Source organism: Lagopus muta, chromosome 2 (assembly GCF_023343835.1).
Source record: "Lagopus muta isolate bLagMut1 chromosome 2, bLagMut1 primary, whole genome shotgun sequence".
Classification (NCBI taxonomy): Eukaryota; Metazoa; Chordata; class Aves; order Galliformes; family Phasianidae; genus Lagopus; species Lagopus muta.
The window spans coordinates 107,152,479-107,171,668 of NC_064434.1; the positions used below are offsets into that span (position 1 = coordinate 107,152,479).

General features: G+C 39.9%; 1 protein-coding gene across 18 annotated transcripts in view; it reads right to left on the reverse strand.

Moving 5' to 3' along the window:
- The window catches only part of CCDC88A (coiled-coil domain containing 88A), a 75,574-nt gene that overhangs the window by 6,099 nt on the left and 50,285 nt on the right, over positions 1–19,190 (reverse strand). For 2 of the 18 annotated variants that reach the window (XM_048935192.1, XM_048935205.1), the window contains 14 exons: positions 19,038–19,181; positions 18,744–18,806; positions 18,303–18,489; positions 17,811–17,956; positions 17,120–17,212; positions 16,712–16,926; positions 11,318–11,401; positions 10,110–10,313; positions 9,744–9,815; positions 9,010–9,096; positions 8,810–8,866; positions 8,582–8,662; positions 7,441–7,706; positions 9–5,882 (listed from right to left, as the gene is read on the reverse strand). In XM_048935192.1, the coding sequence (XP_048791149.1) occupies positions 4,872–5,882; positions 7,441–7,706; positions 8,582–8,662; positions 8,810–8,866; positions 9,010–9,096; positions 9,744–9,815; positions 10,110–10,313; positions 11,318–11,401; positions 16,712–16,926; positions 17,120–17,212; positions 17,811–17,956; positions 18,303–18,489; positions 18,744–18,806; positions 19,038–19,181 (2,710 nt within the window). In that variant the 3' untranslated portion in view covers positions 9–4,871. Of the gene's footprint in view, positions 1–8; positions 5,883–7,440; positions 7,707–8,510; positions 8,528–8,581; positions 8,663–8,809; positions 8,867–9,009; positions 9,097–9,743; positions 9,816–10,109; positions 10,314–11,317; positions 11,402–16,711; positions 16,927–17,119; positions 17,213–17,810; positions 17,957–18,302; positions 18,490–18,743; positions 18,807–19,037; positions 19,182–19,190 lie in introns of those variants that run through there. The other 16 variants (XM_048935206.1, XM_048935193.1, XM_048935196.1 and 13 more) reach the window with 16 other exon arrangements.

Consider the following 19,190-nt stretch of genomic DNA (forward strand, 5'->3'; position numbering starts at 1 on the left):
CTGCAGAGAAAAGCATTTCAGATTATTCATCACATTGATCAGGACAAGAAAAAACCCTCATGCATACATACATTCTACTTATTAGTAGAGCAAAAGGATATAAAAACATTTTGAGTTTTTGGAGAGAACAGAGGAGAGGGACAGAAGAAACTCACGAAGCGCCTACTCAGTGACAGTTCATCTTAGCATTCAGAATAATAAGGTACAGTTTTCAAAGCCACAATCAGATATGTTCAACTTTTATATAAACTAAACCTGTAACTCTGCCTGTATGATGAGAAAACAATATCATCTTTTATCAAGGCTGACAACCCCATCGAGAACTTCACTCATCTTTTCCTTTTTGTTCTTTCTTCAGCCTGCTACACATTTACAGAAACGTTCACATTTAATCCTGCTAAGCAGGAAATTATCTTTGCATGCAACAGCTTGAACGTGCAAAATGCAGTATCTTAGTTTGCTATTCTCTCAAAGCAAAGCATCGAGCAAACACTTAATGGCAAGCACATCATCAAACCTGAACAACCACCCCTTTTTTGGCTGGCAGCCACCTCTTAGCGTCTATAATGACCATGCAGAGTTCTACCATCCTATTTTAAAGGCAGGAGGGACAAGAAACGAGCAAGTGCACTGTGTGTTTGACAGTCAGCCACCCCAATGGCCAAGGAGCAGTAATGACTGCATCTGTAACCAATCTCACAGCTCCTTCTACTCCTGGAGCACAAACCTACACTGACATCCACGACCCACGTACTGCTAGCATGTAAGGACCAAGAAGTGTTTATAAAAAGTTATATTAAGTTACATAGCAGTTCCTTTTATACATATGAACATTCGTTTCCTTTCATAAACTAACAACCTTTATTACATATTTTTTTCAGAGACATTGCAAAATGCCCAGGAGCGTGCTCTTCCTGCTGCAGTGAGCCCAGTGGAGCAAGAACAGGAGCACAATAGCCATCATCTTCAGAACTGAGATTTAATTCATTACAAGGTTACGGAAGAATGCAAACTGGTAGCTTGGGTAGGACAACATTTGTCAGAACTCTTGTCTGTAAGGATACAGACACCAGCCAACTTCAGCTGCTCTGAAGCCTTTTGTCTTAGTGAAAGCAGCTGTTTCAGTGCTGCTCCCTCCTCTTCAGAATAATGCAAAACACAGGCCACAAAGCATTAAGTATCAGGTATAAATGCTCACTATCAGACTGGTTTTGTATGTGAAAGTTTAGCGCTGTGGGAATAAACCAAGCAGTGCAAACTGAAGTGCCCCATGGGCAGCGGCTGGAAAAATGCTTCTTTTGTTCCACTGAAAGCAAGCTTTAACTGCACTCCATGGGGGAAGAACCTTTAGAATTTCTCTTTAGACTGGCTTCCCTCATTACAATCACTCATTACAAGTGGGGACTAGTGTTTGTGCAGGTAAGTTTCATAACAAGCACGTATCTGGAGACAATACTGCTATTTTTCACTGTTGTGACAGTCTCACAAGGTAAGGCTTCCACACAAGAGCTAACAGCACGTCTGAAACCTTACCAATTTCTCAAACAGTGACAACTGGATCTAAACAGAAGATACTGCCTCTAGCTACCAACCTTGTTCTGATCATAAAAAAGCTTTGCTAAGAGACACAACCTTGCAATCAGTTAAGAAGAACAGAAACTGGAGACACAGAATGAGTTCACACAAAGTACTGGCAATGCTACAAAGATTTTCTCTAATTCCTCAAATAACTCCCAGCATATACTATGCACGTCGCTTCAGATAACACTGTTCTCAAAGCTAATTCAAACACAGCTCTGAGTTAACAGAAATGAAGATGAATGATGAGACTTAAGATCAGAACACAATGTCTAAGAGTGAAGACTAAGATGGGTATGAAATTAAGATTCTTCTTCAGATTTTAGGTTGTGTTGTTGTTATTTCTGTTTTAAAAGGTGAAACAATTTGAAGGGGAAATACAGCAATGATTAGCACAGCACACTGTGAACAATAGTTAAATGAAAAAATCATCAGCCCAATAATAACAGATGCCTGCAAGCATGGTAAAAGGGGGCTGCTTTATTTTTTGGAACAGCAATTGTCTGCTCCACAGAATGTCTTTAACAAACACATTTATCCCCCTACTCCTTTTCCTCTGGGTCTGGATGCCCTCACGTGCGCAGAGGGAGCCGGCAGAAGTGGTTTGCAAACCACTCTATCACCTATGGAAGGTCATGGAGAACAGGAGAGGTGCTTGAAGACTGGAGGAAAGCCAGTGTTACCCCAGTCTTCAAAAAGGGCAAGGAGGTCACGCAAAGCTGCGAGCCAGACAGCATCACTTCTGTCCCTGGAAAGTGAGGAAACAATTTATTCTGAATTTCACCTCCAAAAAAATGGAAGAAAGAAAGGTTATCAGGAATAGCCAACAGGGGTTCAGCAAAGGGAAATCATGCTTGATCAATCTAGTAGCCTTTGTCATGACCAGCTAGGTAGATGAGAGGAGGGTTGTGATCAGCAGCACAGAGTCTGGTCAAAGGGCAGTAGCTAGTGGTATTCCCCAGGGGTCAGAACTGGGTCTGGTCTTATCTTCATCAACAACCTGGATGAAGGGACAGTCCACCCTCAGCAAGACTGCTGATGATCTGAAGCTGAGAGGAAGCTGATCAGTGGCACCAGAAGGCTGTGCTGTCATTCAGCAAGACCTGGACAGGCAAGAGAACAGGAACCTGAGGTTCAACAAGGGCAAATGTCCTACATCCAGGGAGGAATAACCACACACATCATACAGGTTAGATATACGTACAGGTTAGGGGATGACCTGCTGGAAAGGAGCACTGCACAGAAGGACCTGGGTGTCCTGGTGGACAGCAGGTTGGCCAAGAAGGCCAAGGGGAACCTGGGGTGCATTACAAAGAGCACTGGTCAAGGGAAGTGATCTTCCCCCTCTACTCTGCCCTGGTGAAGCCACATTTAGAATACTGTGTCCACTTCTGGACTCCCCAGTTTAAAAAAGACAAATCTGCAGAGAGTCCAGCAGAAGGCCACAGAAATCATCAGGGGCCTGAAGCATCTCTCCCTTATGAGGAAAGGGTGAGAGACCGAGGAGTGCTCTGTCTGGAGATAAGGCTAAGAGGGGATCTTATCAACACTGACAAACATGGAAAGGGCAGGTGTCAGGAGGATGAGGCCAGGCTCCTCTGGTGGTGCCCAGTGACAGAACAAGGGGAACAAGGCACAACCTGGAACACAGGAAGTTCTGCCTGAACACGAGAAAGAAATTCTGTCCTTTGATGGTAAGAGAGCACTGGAACAGGCTGACCTGAGAGGTGGCACAGTGTCCTTCGCTGGAGATAATCAAAACCTGCGTGGACATTTTCCTGCAATGTGCTGTAGGGAGCTTGCTTTAGTTTGACTGGGGGATCTCCAGAGGTCCCTTCCAACCCCTGTGAGTCTGTAGAAGAGCTACCTCCACATTTTATTAACAATTCTCACGTATTAAATGGAGACTTTAGAGACCAACACGTGGGATGTCTGCTGCTTTCTCTGAAGGAACTGTATTTCTGCATCACTTCTACTCCTCCTGACTTAAAACACTGAGGAAGTCCAGCTCCCACAGCAGCACCATGATTGGCACAAAACTGCTGACAAAATACATTCAATTGGAAAAATCAGAATAGGTTATTCATTATTTTATGCATATATACCACTGTATATTTTTTATATATTTTACATATATTTATCATTACAAAGTTTCAAGAAGTTGCTTGAAACCATGGTTCATTAAGACATCACTTTTCAACCTTACTGTTCAGCTGGTTGTCAGGAACTTAATGAGTTATACACTTAAATTTGTAAGCAAGTTCCGAATTACTTGCCTTCTGCAGCACTAATATTTAACAGTTTTTGTTGCTCTGTGACACATCCTGGTTTCTATTACATGAGTGTTACTTACATTAAGAAGGAAAAATGAATTTCCACCTTAATCAATACAAGTTTATTACCGTACAACACATGGATTCTGAGATTAGTGTTATTTGATCACTAGAGAAACAGCATCCTGTCCTGCACCACATTTGCACACCAGATGTGGAAAGACAACATATATGAATGGGAAGAGGTGGAAAGGCTCATTTTTTCATTGCAAGTGCTGCATGTTGTTCCATTGTTACCTCTTAATAAAGAACCACCATTTGAGGTTTAGAATTGTGAATGGTAATTCTAATTCCTTACTAAAATATTTAAACATTAATATGGAATGTGAATCATATCTTTGTGCAGGACAGTCACTGAGTTACTGGATTATAAGTTCTGTTTCTTGTGCAGAGTGACACACAGGAGGTGGTAAGGAACTGAAATCTCTCTAAAAGCTTCTTCTCACTGGTGTTTCTTTTTAAAAAAAAAAAAAGAAGGAAAAATGTATTTGTACTCCAAACACAGAGTCAACATGTTACTGACAAACTGGAAGCACAAGCAGAACTGAAAGGCACAGACTTTGTACTGACAGTGCTGTAGTTCACTGCCATTCCTGGCAGTGCAGCATGCAATTGCTTTAACATGCGTTCAGTTACGTACAGATAAAAACCAAAATATTTATAATGGACAACAAATAAAAATAGAGCTTGCATTATAAAGATTTTATAAAGCATGCAAAATGTATACAGTGCAATTAATGTTTCATGCAAACCTGGATGAGGTTACAATTTTACATTCGAACACATGCTTGAGTACACAACTGTATGCCACTGCTCTCAGGAAAGAAAAGAAAAAACAACCCACAGATCTAAATGAAGTTACTTCTTCATTGTAGTGAAATTCTCTCTAAGGCCAGTGGACATTCAGCAGAGCACCTATGTGTCCTACATAATTATATATTTAATAATGCAGTGTTCTTATCACACACAACCATACTCATACCACACGGTTTTATTATCCTCAGAAACAAGAAGCAGGGACTCTGCCTCGCTGGTGTTCACACAGCTGGTAGGAACAAATTCACTACTTAGTGCTGGCTGTGGGTCCCTATGAGCAGATTTCTGATTGGTAAAAGGCTGTTCCTGATTTTTTGGTACAAACACTGACAGGTTTGCCTGATCAGCTTTTGATGCAGACCTTGGAGGCAATCCACTTATATTACTAACTAATTCAGTGTTAAGGGACAAAAATGGCTGTACCACAGTAAAAGATCCTGTGTTCTCACTACCAGATAGACTGACTTTATCATTAAACATATTTGTGCTTAAGAATGTTTTCTCACAAAAATGTGACCTTTCCATCCTTGAAGTCTTAGGCACATCAGAGTTGCACCCTAAATTACGTGCTTTAACTGTATTAGTTGCATTGCTTTGCGGAACACAATCTACTCTGTAAGCCACACAGTGAAAAAAATGAGATGATAACTGGTGTGCTGAGTACTCACTAGATGTTGCTGGAGCACTTCTGTCAGCGGTGGGTGTTGCTGGATCACTAGAAACAGGCTGCCTAACGTCCTTAGACAAAAAGTCATGAATGCTTGTCCTTCGAGTAGTTCCTTCTGCTGTAGAAATCACACTGCTCGCACGAGGTAAGGTAGCGTAAGGATTGCAATCCCTTGATTGTCGCTGTGATGCAGCTGTTTGCATCTTTTCTTTCACTGATTTGGCCTTCCCTTGAGTGCCCGATGTAAATTTTATTGGGGAGCTAGTGAAATAGGCATCTTCTGTTTTACGAAGGCTGGGCCTTACGAGTTGCTCTGGTTTAATGGATCGTCCATCTGAGAAATCAACTGGATTTTTTACGCTCAGTGACCTCACAATTCCACAACCAGCAGATGCCTTTCTTAGCTTTTCCTTCCCTGTCAGCTCAGATGACTCTGATAAACTTCTCATTACTTCATCTAAAAGATTCTCTTCACTCCCAGATTTCATCTGTCAAAAACATCAAACATATTGTAAATGCAGAATTTGTAATTTTTACTTTTTCTTAATTGATCTTTGAGGACACAGAACAATTCTGAAAGTGTTTTCAAATATAAAATCTTAGAACTGAAAGTGCTATTGTACACACGAGATTTCTGCACAGTTACTTACAAGCAAGTTAAAAACGAGGCATCATGGCAATCACAGCTACTTGGAATTGGCACCCATAGCACCAAACAGTGCAAAAGCCAAAAGCTGGGAACTTCAAGCTCATCTTCTCATCCACTTGCTGTCTGCACCTGACATCACTACTTTGCTAAGCAATTTCACATGATCTATCATCTTAACTTACACTGCTAATATGGAGCTAAAAGCTTACCGCCTCCACATACTCAAGTAACGAAGACAAGAACCTCAGAAAACAATACAGAGCATATAGAACTTCGGTGGCTGAATTTGGATGAGTTTCAAATAGACTTAAAGACTTCAGCATTTTTTGAAACAGTAAAAGAGACAATTTGGAACAAATCTTTAAGATGAAAGCATTAAGGAAAGGCTCTCAAGAAGGCTAAAGGGAGAACTTCTGAGGACCCTTGCAGCCTGACTTATTCTGTGATTCTATGAAACGGATTCCCTGATCCCTGAGCAGCAGTGGATTAGACTTGATGACTCAGGTGGTCTCTTAGTTCTATTTCCAGAACATTGTCTAATGTTTTAAACAGATGAAAAACAAACAACGAACCTAACAACCACTACAAACAAACAAATCTTGCCAGTGGGATCACAGGTGCAACATCATTAAGTAGCTACCAAAAAATCCAGGGATTTATTCCAAATTCAAGTCACAGACTACTCCAATTCAGATGTGAATCTGTACGTTTCCATTGTAACTGTGTAACTAAAATAGATGGAGGTTGGTCCTTACCCTTGATAGGCCCTAGCCAGAGTAACTGCCTTGCCTTAGAGTCTAGAAGACTCCTAGGCTTCAGACAGATCTATGTGAGCGATGAAGGAATTAGAACAGCAGCAGAGACAACAGTGATTCTGTGTTTCTAACAAACTGGCACTGATTTTAAATAACATCCTCTGCATCTTACTCCTAGATTTCAGTGAGCTCCAAGGCCGGGTGTTTTGCCCAGTGGTGCTAAGTTAAACATGAAACCACCAAGATTTTCTCCTCAGGGACTGAAGTAAATTATCTCCTTTGCTGTTGATGCAAGACAATAGCTCCCACTGAAGACAAGAGCTGAACTGGAAGATAAACAGCAAGCTTTCTTTGTGCTTATGGTCTTCCAGCTAAATTCTGATGAGTGTACCACACATCAGTGCACCAGATAACTGTGTGCAGTAGAGTTTGACTTTTTTTCATCTGCCTCAGCATCCTAGAGTCAAGCAAAATACAGCAAGTACAGTATATCAGGATACAGCCCACACTACAGAACATAGGCATAACCAGAGTTTCCACAAAGTTCTAAAGCAATTCCATCGTGGTAAATATTCTATTAACTCTGTCAATTGGAGTAAATTATATGGTGTAATACATAGTTAAAATATGTTTTGAACTAACCTCACTTGAGGTACTTTTGTTGCTTTCTTCTAAGAACTGCTGCAGGGTAACAACCTCACTTCCAGGAGAATCAGTTTTGATCCATCTTCCACCACGATCCAGTGTCTCAGGTGTTCTTTGCTGAAGCACAGGACTAGACCTTGTATGACCTTTCAAATACTGAATAGGGCTGCTGCTGCTGCTTGACCAAGCATCGTGTTCATGTAGCATGCTGAATTCTCCGCTGCTGTGACTCTGAGGTCTGCTTTGATTGTTAACCACACCTGCTTTTGGGGTAAACAGTACTAAATATTCCATCACAAAATATACAAAAGCTGTTAAAACACTGTAACCTTACTCAAACTTGAACACTTTCACATTCGGTTCTCAGTAATTCCACTCAGAATACTGAAAAACATATTTACCTGTATTGCTCAAATCAAATTCAGAACAATCTCACTCCCCTGACTTACCTCTCATGGCTTTTTAAATGGGGCACAATAGCTTTTGAATTAAAAACCACCCTTCACTTATGATCTGCACCTCTGTCTACATAATGCTGTTTTCTCAGAGACTAAAGACAGGCCTCTGTTCTTGCCTGTAAAGCACACATTTTAATTTACTACCAGTGAGTTCTACGTTATACAGAATATCAGAAATGGAATGGAAAGAAAGTATTTTCTCCAACGTAGTTCAGAAACAACAGTTTTGGAATGCTACTTCTCCAGGATGGTGGTACATATGCCAAGTTTGCCTGCTTTGTGTTGCACACTATATAGCATCACAGCAGCAGTGAGCAGACAGTTGGATGCTACATGAAAAATAGCAGAGTAACTCAAATATCTGTTAAATAATATATGATTTTAATATAATTTGGGGAGAATATTTATTTTGCAAGATCATTAAATGGGTAAGATTTGGTTTAAAATAGTCTGAAACCTACATATTAGTATCACCACTTAAAAATCTATTAAAAATATAAGTTCTATTAATACTTGAATCCTTTCCTGATTTGGGGAACAAAGGCTGATGTATGAACATACCTACAGAAAAGCATGCTGCGTTGCTGCTTTTGTTTTAGCTTTGTTTTCAATTCAAGCAAAAATTCCTACAGAGAAAATAATGGCAGTGAAGCACGTATGTAAATTGGCCTACAGCATACCTTTGACTTCATGGAGTGAAGCATTGTTATTGCTATTACTAGTGGATGTTCTGCCACTATCAAGGCTGGCTGGTCTGGAAGCTAATTGGAAAATGAGGAGATAGCATGATGAACAAAATTTTAGCAGATGACAGGGCACCTTTACATTCTGATCACAGAATGCTCTGAGGCAGGAATCATGCACTTCACAGGCTTAGCATGCCCACTGTTAACAAATTGGTTTCTTACAGATCAGAAAGCGAAGGGATTTCCGGGCTGTCCAAGAGGACGCTTTAGAAAAGGGCACTACAGGAATAGCAAGGGACAAGGGAGAGGAAGAGAGAAACAGAGTGCATGTTTAGAAGTGGAACAGAGCGGTGAGTGGGAAAGCAGGACTGTAAGATGAAAGGAGTGGCATGCAGGAAGTTGCTCGTGATTAGGTCACTTACAACAGATCTGACAGGGAACCTTGCACATTGCTGAAATGCCACGAACAGGAGGAGCAAGAGCATCTGCACAGTTAATGTCCTGTACTCCTATCCAATACAAGGGAAATGCACTGTTATTTTGTTAGCTTCCAACAAGTTCACAATAATTTTAAGTACTTTCAGAAGCGTTACAACCTCCCCTTCTAAATAATTTCTCACAGCTCTCAATTCATGCCTTTGCTTGAAGAAACCTATAATGATTCTTTATCAGGTATGTACACAGCACATTTACATCTCACTATACAAGAAATATTGGCAAATCTGGCCAGATTTGGATTCGCTTTTTTTGTTTGTTTGTGGGATTTTTTTGTTCATTTGTGATTTTTCTTGTTAGGTTGGTTGTTGTTTTGTGCTTTTTCTTCTTAGAATTGAGATTATAACAGCTGCTTTTATTTTGCAAAACTCCAAATACAATTTTTAAAGGCAAAAAATTTTGATCCTGTTCAGATGCACTTCATACTTTCTAATAGAGATAGAGAATATTTTATCTGGCAGTGTTTGAAGAAAAGGATAATCAGAAGAAACAATACTGATGCTATGCATTCAAGAGGTATGCAAATCACAGAAAGCATGCTCACTTGTAACCGTGCCATTCACTGTTTGGGGGGGGGGGGTTTGTGGGTTTTTTTTTCCCAAACATTGTTAACACTCACATAATACATCCATAAGCAATTCAATTAAAATTTACATCTTACCATGAACTCTTGATCCTGTACTAGAATCATCACTAATACCTTGTGGACTTACATCTTCAAACGACATCGCATCTAAACACAGAGACAGAAGAAGATGTGAAATGAAGTGGAGATCATAGATGCACTTATCTGTAACATACAGTAATCATTTTCAAATCAATCCACTTTTACTTATGTAACACTCTGTATGCACAATCCTAACATTTTCTAGTTATAGTTATTAAAGCCATTCACTCCCTCATCACCATAACTCAATTACTCAGGTTGCTTTTTGCTGAAAAAAAAACATATAAATACAAAAAAATATATACATGAAATTGCTGTCACACACAGACACATCATGGTGCAAAGAGCTTCTACCTATACCTTTATTATTTAGCAACTGCTTGGATCTGAAGCCTGCAGAAGAGTTGACAGTTGCAAAGTTGATAGCTGTAGTAGAGAAGGCCATAGCTCCCAATTCTTTCCTCCTTTTACCCGCAGATATATCATCAGGACCCTCCAGATGCTCAGAACTACCTGTCCACTGTCCTCCTGCTAGGACCATGGACTGCACCAGGTCATTCATGGCTGGGATGCAAATGAAAGCAAATGATCAGCATGGTCAATGTATTTGCTTTTGTTCTCATTTTATACTGCAAAACGTTTGACAGTTCTCTAAGCATTAAAGTGCATTGAATACCAGAAGGTACAAACACGAGATCATCCATGTTATGACATGCAATCAGCTCAACGAATGAGAAGTATTGAAAGTCAAGAGACTTCTCTGAACTCTGTATGGCTCTTAAATCTGATTTTATTAGCTATAATCGCCATGCTTGTGCTGCAATGATGTGTAATATATATGTTAGAAGCTCTGATATGCTGCTTGCAATGATAAAATGGAATGAATAATAAACGGGCAAGGTGCTGACACAATATAATGCCAACAGTGACACGGGATCCTCGTACAGTGCAGGATACTGCAGGCAAACTGTACTTCACATAATAGAAGGATCTGAAAACGATGAGTTCTGATGACATTCACCTTTACTTGGCAAAGACAGAGAAACTTCTCCACTCCTCATGAAAAAGGAAAATAAATCAATACAAAATTTTGGCAACAAGAAGTGATGAATACTTGAAGAGTGACAGACCACCATACAACCTTGCACTACTTTTTCTATACTCACTTTAAACAAAAAATTGCAGCGATTTCTTAATAAAAGGCTTATGAAACGTGTAATTTAGAACTACTTATGCTTACACAGTGCACTGTAAATTTATATACACATGCAGACATGTGTATATAGACAAATGTGTATACAAGTATACGTAATTGCAATGCACTGAATATATATATATGCGTGTGCATGTCAATGTGTTGTGTGCACATGTGGACATATATAAGGTATTCAGTGCTCAGGTTGAAAAAAAGGAAAGAGAAAAGGCTCCAGCTCCTTGTATAGTAGCAGGACTTGCACACTGCAAAACAGGAGGAAAAATACAGCGCAGTCCAGGGAGAGGTTAGTGAAAAATTAGTAATGGAAGCCAGTGTAGCCATTTAAAGAAGCTGAACTGTCATAAAGTCTTACACATGGAGCGACGATAGAAGGCCTTCATTTTGTCTTTTTCCTTCGGTCTGTTCCTCAAAAAGGGCAGTCTTTTCAGTGCAACCACTTTTATGTCATAGCATGAGGAAAAACGGAAACAGGGAAATGAAAGAAAAAAAAGGGAGAAGAACAGATGGAAGTTAAATGCTGAAACTAAGGACAGAAATGAATGTCTGAGTTTAAGCTATGCTATGCTACAAACATCACTCTCATGCTTCTGTGTGATAATGAAATATGAAAGCTACACCAAAATATGGAAACTGCACTATGAAAACCTTAATATATGCAGAAATGCACCAAAAACAATGGTGAAGAATGTATCACAGTCTGAAAGCTCTAACTGCCACCTCCTGGAAAACTACATGGAACGTCTTTGGAGATGGCTATAAAAATTGATAATAATGCTTTTTCTTTTAAATGTGAAAAGCACATTTATTACACGTAAACAAAAACGTGAAGCAGAAAGCTTTAAATGGGAGTAATTAAGTACAGTGCCTACTTTGACACATGTTCTGATCATTATCTTTTGAAAACAGTAACTTCTGTAACTTTTGCCCAATGTCTACAGAACAAAACAATCTTTACTAATATTTCTTGCTCACCAATAATTTTGACTACATTCTAGAAATATTAGTGGACCTTATATTCAAGCAGCTACATTTATATGTGGAGTGATGTTAATACCTTACTGAATTGCCTGTAAATTAAGATGAATCTGTAGTTAGAAAAATTAAATCAATATTTACTGGCTGGAACAGTAAATACCGAATCTTTTGGCTGGAAAAACCCCAAAGATTCAAAAAATAAATAAAATAGCAGAAGAAAATACAGATGTGAGCATTGCTGTGGTATTTCAGGATAAAATACTAAATACCAGGAAACAGAGTTAAAATTACAAACAGTATTTAAAGATGGGGAGGGGGAAAATGACTTATCCTTAGATTCAGCTATTGCCCATTAGTAACTGATTGCTATTCACTAATTACTTCACCTTGAAGCAGCAGATAAATGCATCAGCTGACTGCGAAGCATGCAGGAGCCACATGCAAACAACTAGATACAAAGATCCAGAAAGAAACATCATGGAATCACTGAACGTTCTTGCTTATGCAGATGTGAAAGCAGTGCAGAACATTCTGTCAACCCAAGATCTGCTTATTTTACCTCTCTAGAGAGGCTTTTTGAGGTGCATGCTTTGTCATTCACCTTGTTTTTCTGCTAAGCCAGTAGCTTGTTATACATCCATTCTATTCTATATGTACACATATACATATTTCATATGTATTTTACATGTACATATATACATACACACTTACAAGTGCACGAGAACTAGCCTGAAACAGAAATAAATCTCTTTCTGTTGTATTATTTTGTGTTTGCACTTAGAGCAGTGTGTCTACAGTGCTCTGCTGTCTTCAAACAGCACCCAGCAGCCCAAGTCACAGACCAGAGCAATTCTAACCTGGGTGGTATGTACATACAGGGTAAAAAGACTGGGGTATAAAGACTGTTTCTAACCAAAGGGAACAAATGTAAACTGAAGAAGCTACAGGAGACACAATGCAGTTAAGACCTATTTATAATCCTTTCTACAGAATGCTTTAGATTATTTTACTTGCTGCTTCCTGCAATTGGTATCTTCTGTGAAGTCCTTTGCATATAAGTTCCTTGGAGCCTGCTTGTTTTGCCTGCAAGAAATGTCCTGCAAAAATTCTGGATCAGCAGAGCTACAGCAAAAGCAAATAGAAAAGTTCAGATGAGTCAGCTTTAGCTCTTTGCATATTTATTCCAAAAAACTCCAAAAAATTGGTGATGGTAGGAGGAATATCTTATTAATCCTCTCTATATACACTATAACTCTAGTTATAAGCATTCCATTTGCTTTCTCTTTTGAGATTCTGTGAACACAATCTTACTTCCTGAGTTGAAAATGAACACTGTAGAATTCTCCCACTCAATCTCAAAACCTTCCAGTTTGCCATCCCACATTTGCCAGAAACACCATGGAGAGTTCTGTATGGACAATGTTACAGTCCCCAAGTTTTGTTCATGCATGCAGGAGGACCTTTGGGCAGACATCTTTAGTCAGCACGGGTTCACCAGGGGGAGGTCGTGTTTGACCAACCTGGTGGCCTTCTATGATGTTGTCTCTGGCTGGGTGGATGGGGGGAGAGCAGTGGATGTAGTCTACCTGGATTTCAGCAAGGCTTTTGGTACTGTCCCCCATGACATCCTTATAACAAAGCTGAGGAAGTGTGGGATACATGAGTGGACAGTGAGGTGGGTTGAGAACTGGCTGACCGGCAGAGTGCAGAGGGTCGTCGCTGGCGGTGCAGAGTCCGGCTGGAGGCCTGTAACTAGCGGTGCTCCTCAGGGGTCGGTGCTGGGTCCGGTCTTGTTCAACATCTTCATCAATGACCTTGATGAGGGGATGGTGGCCACCCTCAGCAAGTTTGTGATGATACGAAGTTGGGAGGATTGGCTGACACGCCTGAAGGCTGTGCTGCCATTCAGCGAGACCTGGATAGGCTGGAGAGCTGGGCAGAAAAGACTGAGTGGGGACCTGATCCAGGTCTATAGGTATCTAAGGTGTGGGGGGCAGAATGGTGAGGCCGGACTCTTTTCAGTGGTGAGTGGAGACAGGACAAGGGGAAACGGCTGGAAACTGCAGCATAGGAAGTTCCGCACCAATGCACGAAGGAACTTCTGTACAGTGAGGTGACGGAGCACTGGAACAGGCTGCCCAGGGAGGTGGGGGAGTCTCCTTCTCTGCAGATGTTCAAGACCTGCCTGGATGCCGACCTGTGCGACCTACTGTAGGGAACCTGCTTTGGCAGGGGGTTGGACTCGATGAGCTCTGGAGGTCCCTTCCAACCCCTACCATTCCGTGATTCTGTGATCTTCAAAATGGAGCATGATTTATTCCTGGTACCTCCATGATAGTAACACATCCGCTACTGGGACTACTGTTTAAAGATGGCAGCTTAGTAATAGCCCCGATTCTGTGGATGCTGCTCCCCCCAGAGAAGAGGCTCCACACAAACCACATATCAGATCTGTGCTACTCTCAACCACTGAGTACAGATGTGAGAAGTGAAGGCCTCTGAAACCAAACAAGGGATTCAGGCTCTCTGAGAGCAGACGAAAATCATCCCAGCTGTTGCTTTCATTTTCAATCAGTGGCAGTAGCAGAATAATTCATTTTGGAATTACTGTCTCCGTTTCTCTGGCAGGATATGGAAGCCCACAGGTCTCAAGGATCGCTGGAGGACACTGTATGCAAAACCCTCTGAGAGCATCCCTGATTTGTGCCAATGATGGCAATTTGGGGAACAGAAATCACCTTCTCTCACCTTCTGAAGGACACTTGGGAGGGTTTTTCATTTTCCTCCGGGATCACCTCCTTTTACAAACATAGGGGAGATCAGTGGGGCTGGGGACAGGACAAGTTCTGTTCCACAAATGGCCTTCCATTGGCATGAAAAGCTACAACGCCATGTATAGACAGAAGACAGAGATTTTTTCTCCTGTATTTTCTTTTAGTGGAGGCCAATACTGCAGAGTCACTTCTTTGACAATAGGAGGGAGACGGCAAAAGTTATTTTGGTAGGCTGCAAAACATGCACCACTATCGGTGCTTCTCACTGGCACATTCTGATCTTAGTTTTGTGCATCTCAGTAAGATTGTCAGCACTGAGCTGGCAAACAATTTATCCAAATTCTATCAAAAACTATGGATGCCATGTGTAATGGAGGAAAGACAGGATTCAGAATTAGATCAGTCCTTCCAGTTTGTGGATAAATACACTGCAATTAGAAGGAATGTGAATAAGCTCCATGGATAGAAAACTAATGAGATCTGAACAATTTCAAATCTCTTTTAAGGATCAGCCACCCTAGTTTCAACCTTGACTTCATGAGGAGTGTAGCAGCAGCATGCTAACACCACAAGGTCCCAAGTGTGAACACGAAAATGCACACAGAAGAGCCCTTCCAGAGCACAGAATTACTGTGCACCCACTCTGAACCAAAGCATGCACACTTGATTCAACCACACATGTAAACACATCCACTGTAGCTTCACTCAGTCCTGAACTCTGTAAGACTTTGAGCCTGCATTCCAAAATACGCTTTTTCAAATTTCAGATACCCATTTTGAAGCTTTAGAAACTCCTACATTGAGAAATCTGAACTCCCCAAATTGTCAATTTAGCAACCAAAGCAATGAAGCCTACCCTCAAATTCAATATTTTACTATTTTTAAAAAGTGATGTAGCCAATTGAAAACTACCATGAAATAGTGCTTGTAGAGCTTTCAACTTCAGCTAAGTTTATGTAGTAAGCTCAGAAAAAAATCTCCATGGCAGTTTCAATTATTTTGAACACAGGAAATTCATAGCTGGCATGAAAGGAGAATATCCATCTGATGTATTTTGAAACCCAAGACAAAGAACTTTTTTAAAAATTAAAAAATGATTGTTACTAAACATGTATTCTAATGTTTTTAAATGTACAGCCAAAAATGCTTTCGAGGTCTAATTATTAAATACAATCACGGCAACTTGAAAACCTGTCTGTAATGTTATCTCTGAAGAAATTGGACAGTTTGTGATTGATGCCATTAGTGGATGACAAAAGATACTGATATATCAGACGCAGAACCTGGTCGTTTATATGGTGGTCATCCTAAAACAGTGGATGTCAAGCACTTTCAATGTAAGCAAATCTGAAATATTTGATCCTCCCACACTTTTGTGATGCTCCTCAGCTTCCCTCTTTAGTCTTTTAATTTTAATCCTTCAGATGAGTAACAAGTGGTTTCGTTTTGTCGCTGCTGTTTGCTTGTTAAAAAACAGTTATATCCCTATATAATGCTTCCCATTGCATATTCAAATGTCAGAAGTCTTCACCACTGATTCTGTGAGATGCTGGAGGAACATCTCCAAACAGAAGATCTATTTAGCAACTGCAGGTTAGCACAGCCACAGCTTGCAAAGCACTCACAAAGATGAGGGGAAGGATTCATGCGAGGACAAAAGCAAGAAACAAAACATGGTCCTGTGATGTTATCTAACATTATACCTGAAATTCTGCTTTCCTGACCCAATAACAATATTCACTTAATCTTTCATCTCAACATCTTTCATTTAGAGCTACAGAAATGCTAAGAACTACTACCTGCCCACTAAAAAGATCTGCGTGAAATCTGTAAAAAAAAAATAATTTAACTAATGAAAAAATTCAGACTCACTTCCTAAAGACTCTATGAATTATCTGTAAAAAAAAAAAATCCTCTATAATACAGAGGTTTAAACTGACAACATCTTTATTTTTAAATGCATTAAAGAGAGGTTTCGTAGTAGTAGTAGTACTCACTGGTACTCTTCTTGGTTCCCAGGACATGTCCATCTTCAATAGAGTTTGAGCCCACTGAGGAGCTATCCTGACTGTCCTGGTGGGGCAGCTGAAGAAATCCTTCACTGGATTCTGAACGGGTAGGTGTAGGGGTTACAGACTTCTGACGTTCTCTATTAACATCCTTCTTGGATTTCATCAGTTTCCTCATCTTCAGTGTAATCCAGTTGCCCCTTCTGTTACCAGGAATACAACACATTTATTTGCATTTGTAATGTATTACTTAGGCCTTCATACTTGTCCTATGTATGAAAGAATACAGACGTGATTCTGTTCCTCTGAAGCTTAAAGAAATCTCTCATCTTTCAGTAGGAACAGAATGGACGTGTTGTGTTGTAGATATCTATTTTATATCATATGGATCACTACCTTCTGGGTGGAGATGGTTCATAAAATTTATATTGATCCATTATCTTCTCCTCCAGTTTCTCCTTCTGTCGCCTTAATTCATTTAGCTTGTCACTGTGAACAGAAATTAATGATAGCGTATGCTTGGAAAATGAGCATTTAATGAATACATAACACACAAGTAGCATGTTCCTCTGGACATCAGTTATCTGAGAGCTGACAGTTTTGTGGGAAATTCTTATCTGACACTTGTTTCTTATTAAAAAAATATCAAGACAGTGAAACAAAGAAAACAAGCAGCCTTCACTACGATAAGGACATCAGCCTTTCGTAAGACACACAACCTCTGCCCCCAAAAGGTGTATGTAGGTCATACCAGGATCATTTACACAAGTTTATTTTCTCTTCTATCAAATTCACTGAACAGGCTGCAGTTTGCAAACAAGTCTGGGATCTTTGAATGAGGAATGAAGGACATTTTAATTAGACATTTTTATCACTAATAACGAAAGCAGTTGCACTCATCTTTTACAGTTAAAAACAAGTGTTCTTAGTTTTAATCAGCTACTGTCCATATTTGACTTAAGTTTTTGTTTTTTACAAGAGAAAAACATGCTACTTATGATATGTTCATTTCTGTATACAGCAAAATGGGTATTTAAAAAAATGTAACTGCTCTTATCACAGTAATTTCACTGTTTTCAAAACTCACATGTACTGCCTTTGCTCTACATGGAAGAGATCCTTGCTTTCCATATTCTGCTCAAGTAATGTTCTATTCTGTAGCATTAATGTCTGAATTTGATCTAGTAGATGTTTGTTTTCCTCCTCCATATTTCCTTTAAGCTGGCTAAGCAGCTGTTAAAATAAATGGAAATTTATGTGCATACATATACGAACCTATTTTATACACAGATGAGATTATCAAGAAACAGAGGTCTACAATTATTTATTTCAACAGTCAAATCAAACAAAACTAGATCATGATACAACTGATAAGAGCTTTAAGTTTCAATTAATACAGTTTACCTAGCAGGAGCCCATTTTTTTGACTGCCTGTACAGCAGGCAAATTCATTTCCCTTCAGACCCATTTCATTATCTATAAACAAGCGATCAGTTCTCAGGCACCTCATTTTATTTTATGAATTTATATGTAATGTTACAGTGATATTGGTCTTAAAAATACAGTAATTTTTACATACCTCACATTGGTTAGTTATTTTTGTACATTTAATATCCAGCAGTTGGTACTCCTCTCGGAGTTTAGAGAAGTCAGCTTCTAATTGTGTTTGTCCCAGCTTGGAACTGTTCAGTAAAGTCTTCAAATTCTTATGATCAGTTTGCAGAACTTCATTCTCTTTCAAGAGTTGATCGTGTGTATGAGCAAGCCTGGAATTAAAAGATAACAGAACTGTACATGCAATTTTGATATCAGGCAATGTATTTGCAACTCAAGCTCCCTCGAAACACTGAGCTTCCATGGCTTGATGCTACTCTCTCAGAATAGGTATAAAGTTCCCTTAGTAGCTCTCTCTAAATCTGATTTCCCACAGATATGTGTTGTGCAGACCTTCACTGCCCACATCATTACACTTCTACCCCTATCAGCAGCAACCTGTCATCCCGCCCCTTGAGGAACTCACGGTGGGTTGCTCTCTCTACAGTCCACATCCACACTGCACAGCACTTTGTCTGGCATTCTTGTGCTGCAAAGTGAAATTCAGTTTAGTCAGGATAAATGATATTCTTTGTGCATATTTTTTTTTTCCCCCTGTTCAGCCTTCCTATTACAGAGCAGCTTCTATAAGGTATGGATCATTTATGTTCTGGTCCATGGCATCAGGTGTTAAGAAACATGAGTGGATGCAATACTTGTTCTGACCATGATGGTCAGCACCCAGGGCTCCACCAGCACACACACCAGACTTCTGCTTTACCTTTCATTTTCATCACGAAGTTTCTTATACTCTGCTGCCACAGTCTCATGTTCTTCATTTTGCTGCAGAATTTTCTCCTGCTCTGTTTTGAGCACTTTCTCCAATTCTTCCAGCTGCGCTTTCTGTGTAAGCAGCTGATTGTACCTGCAAAGA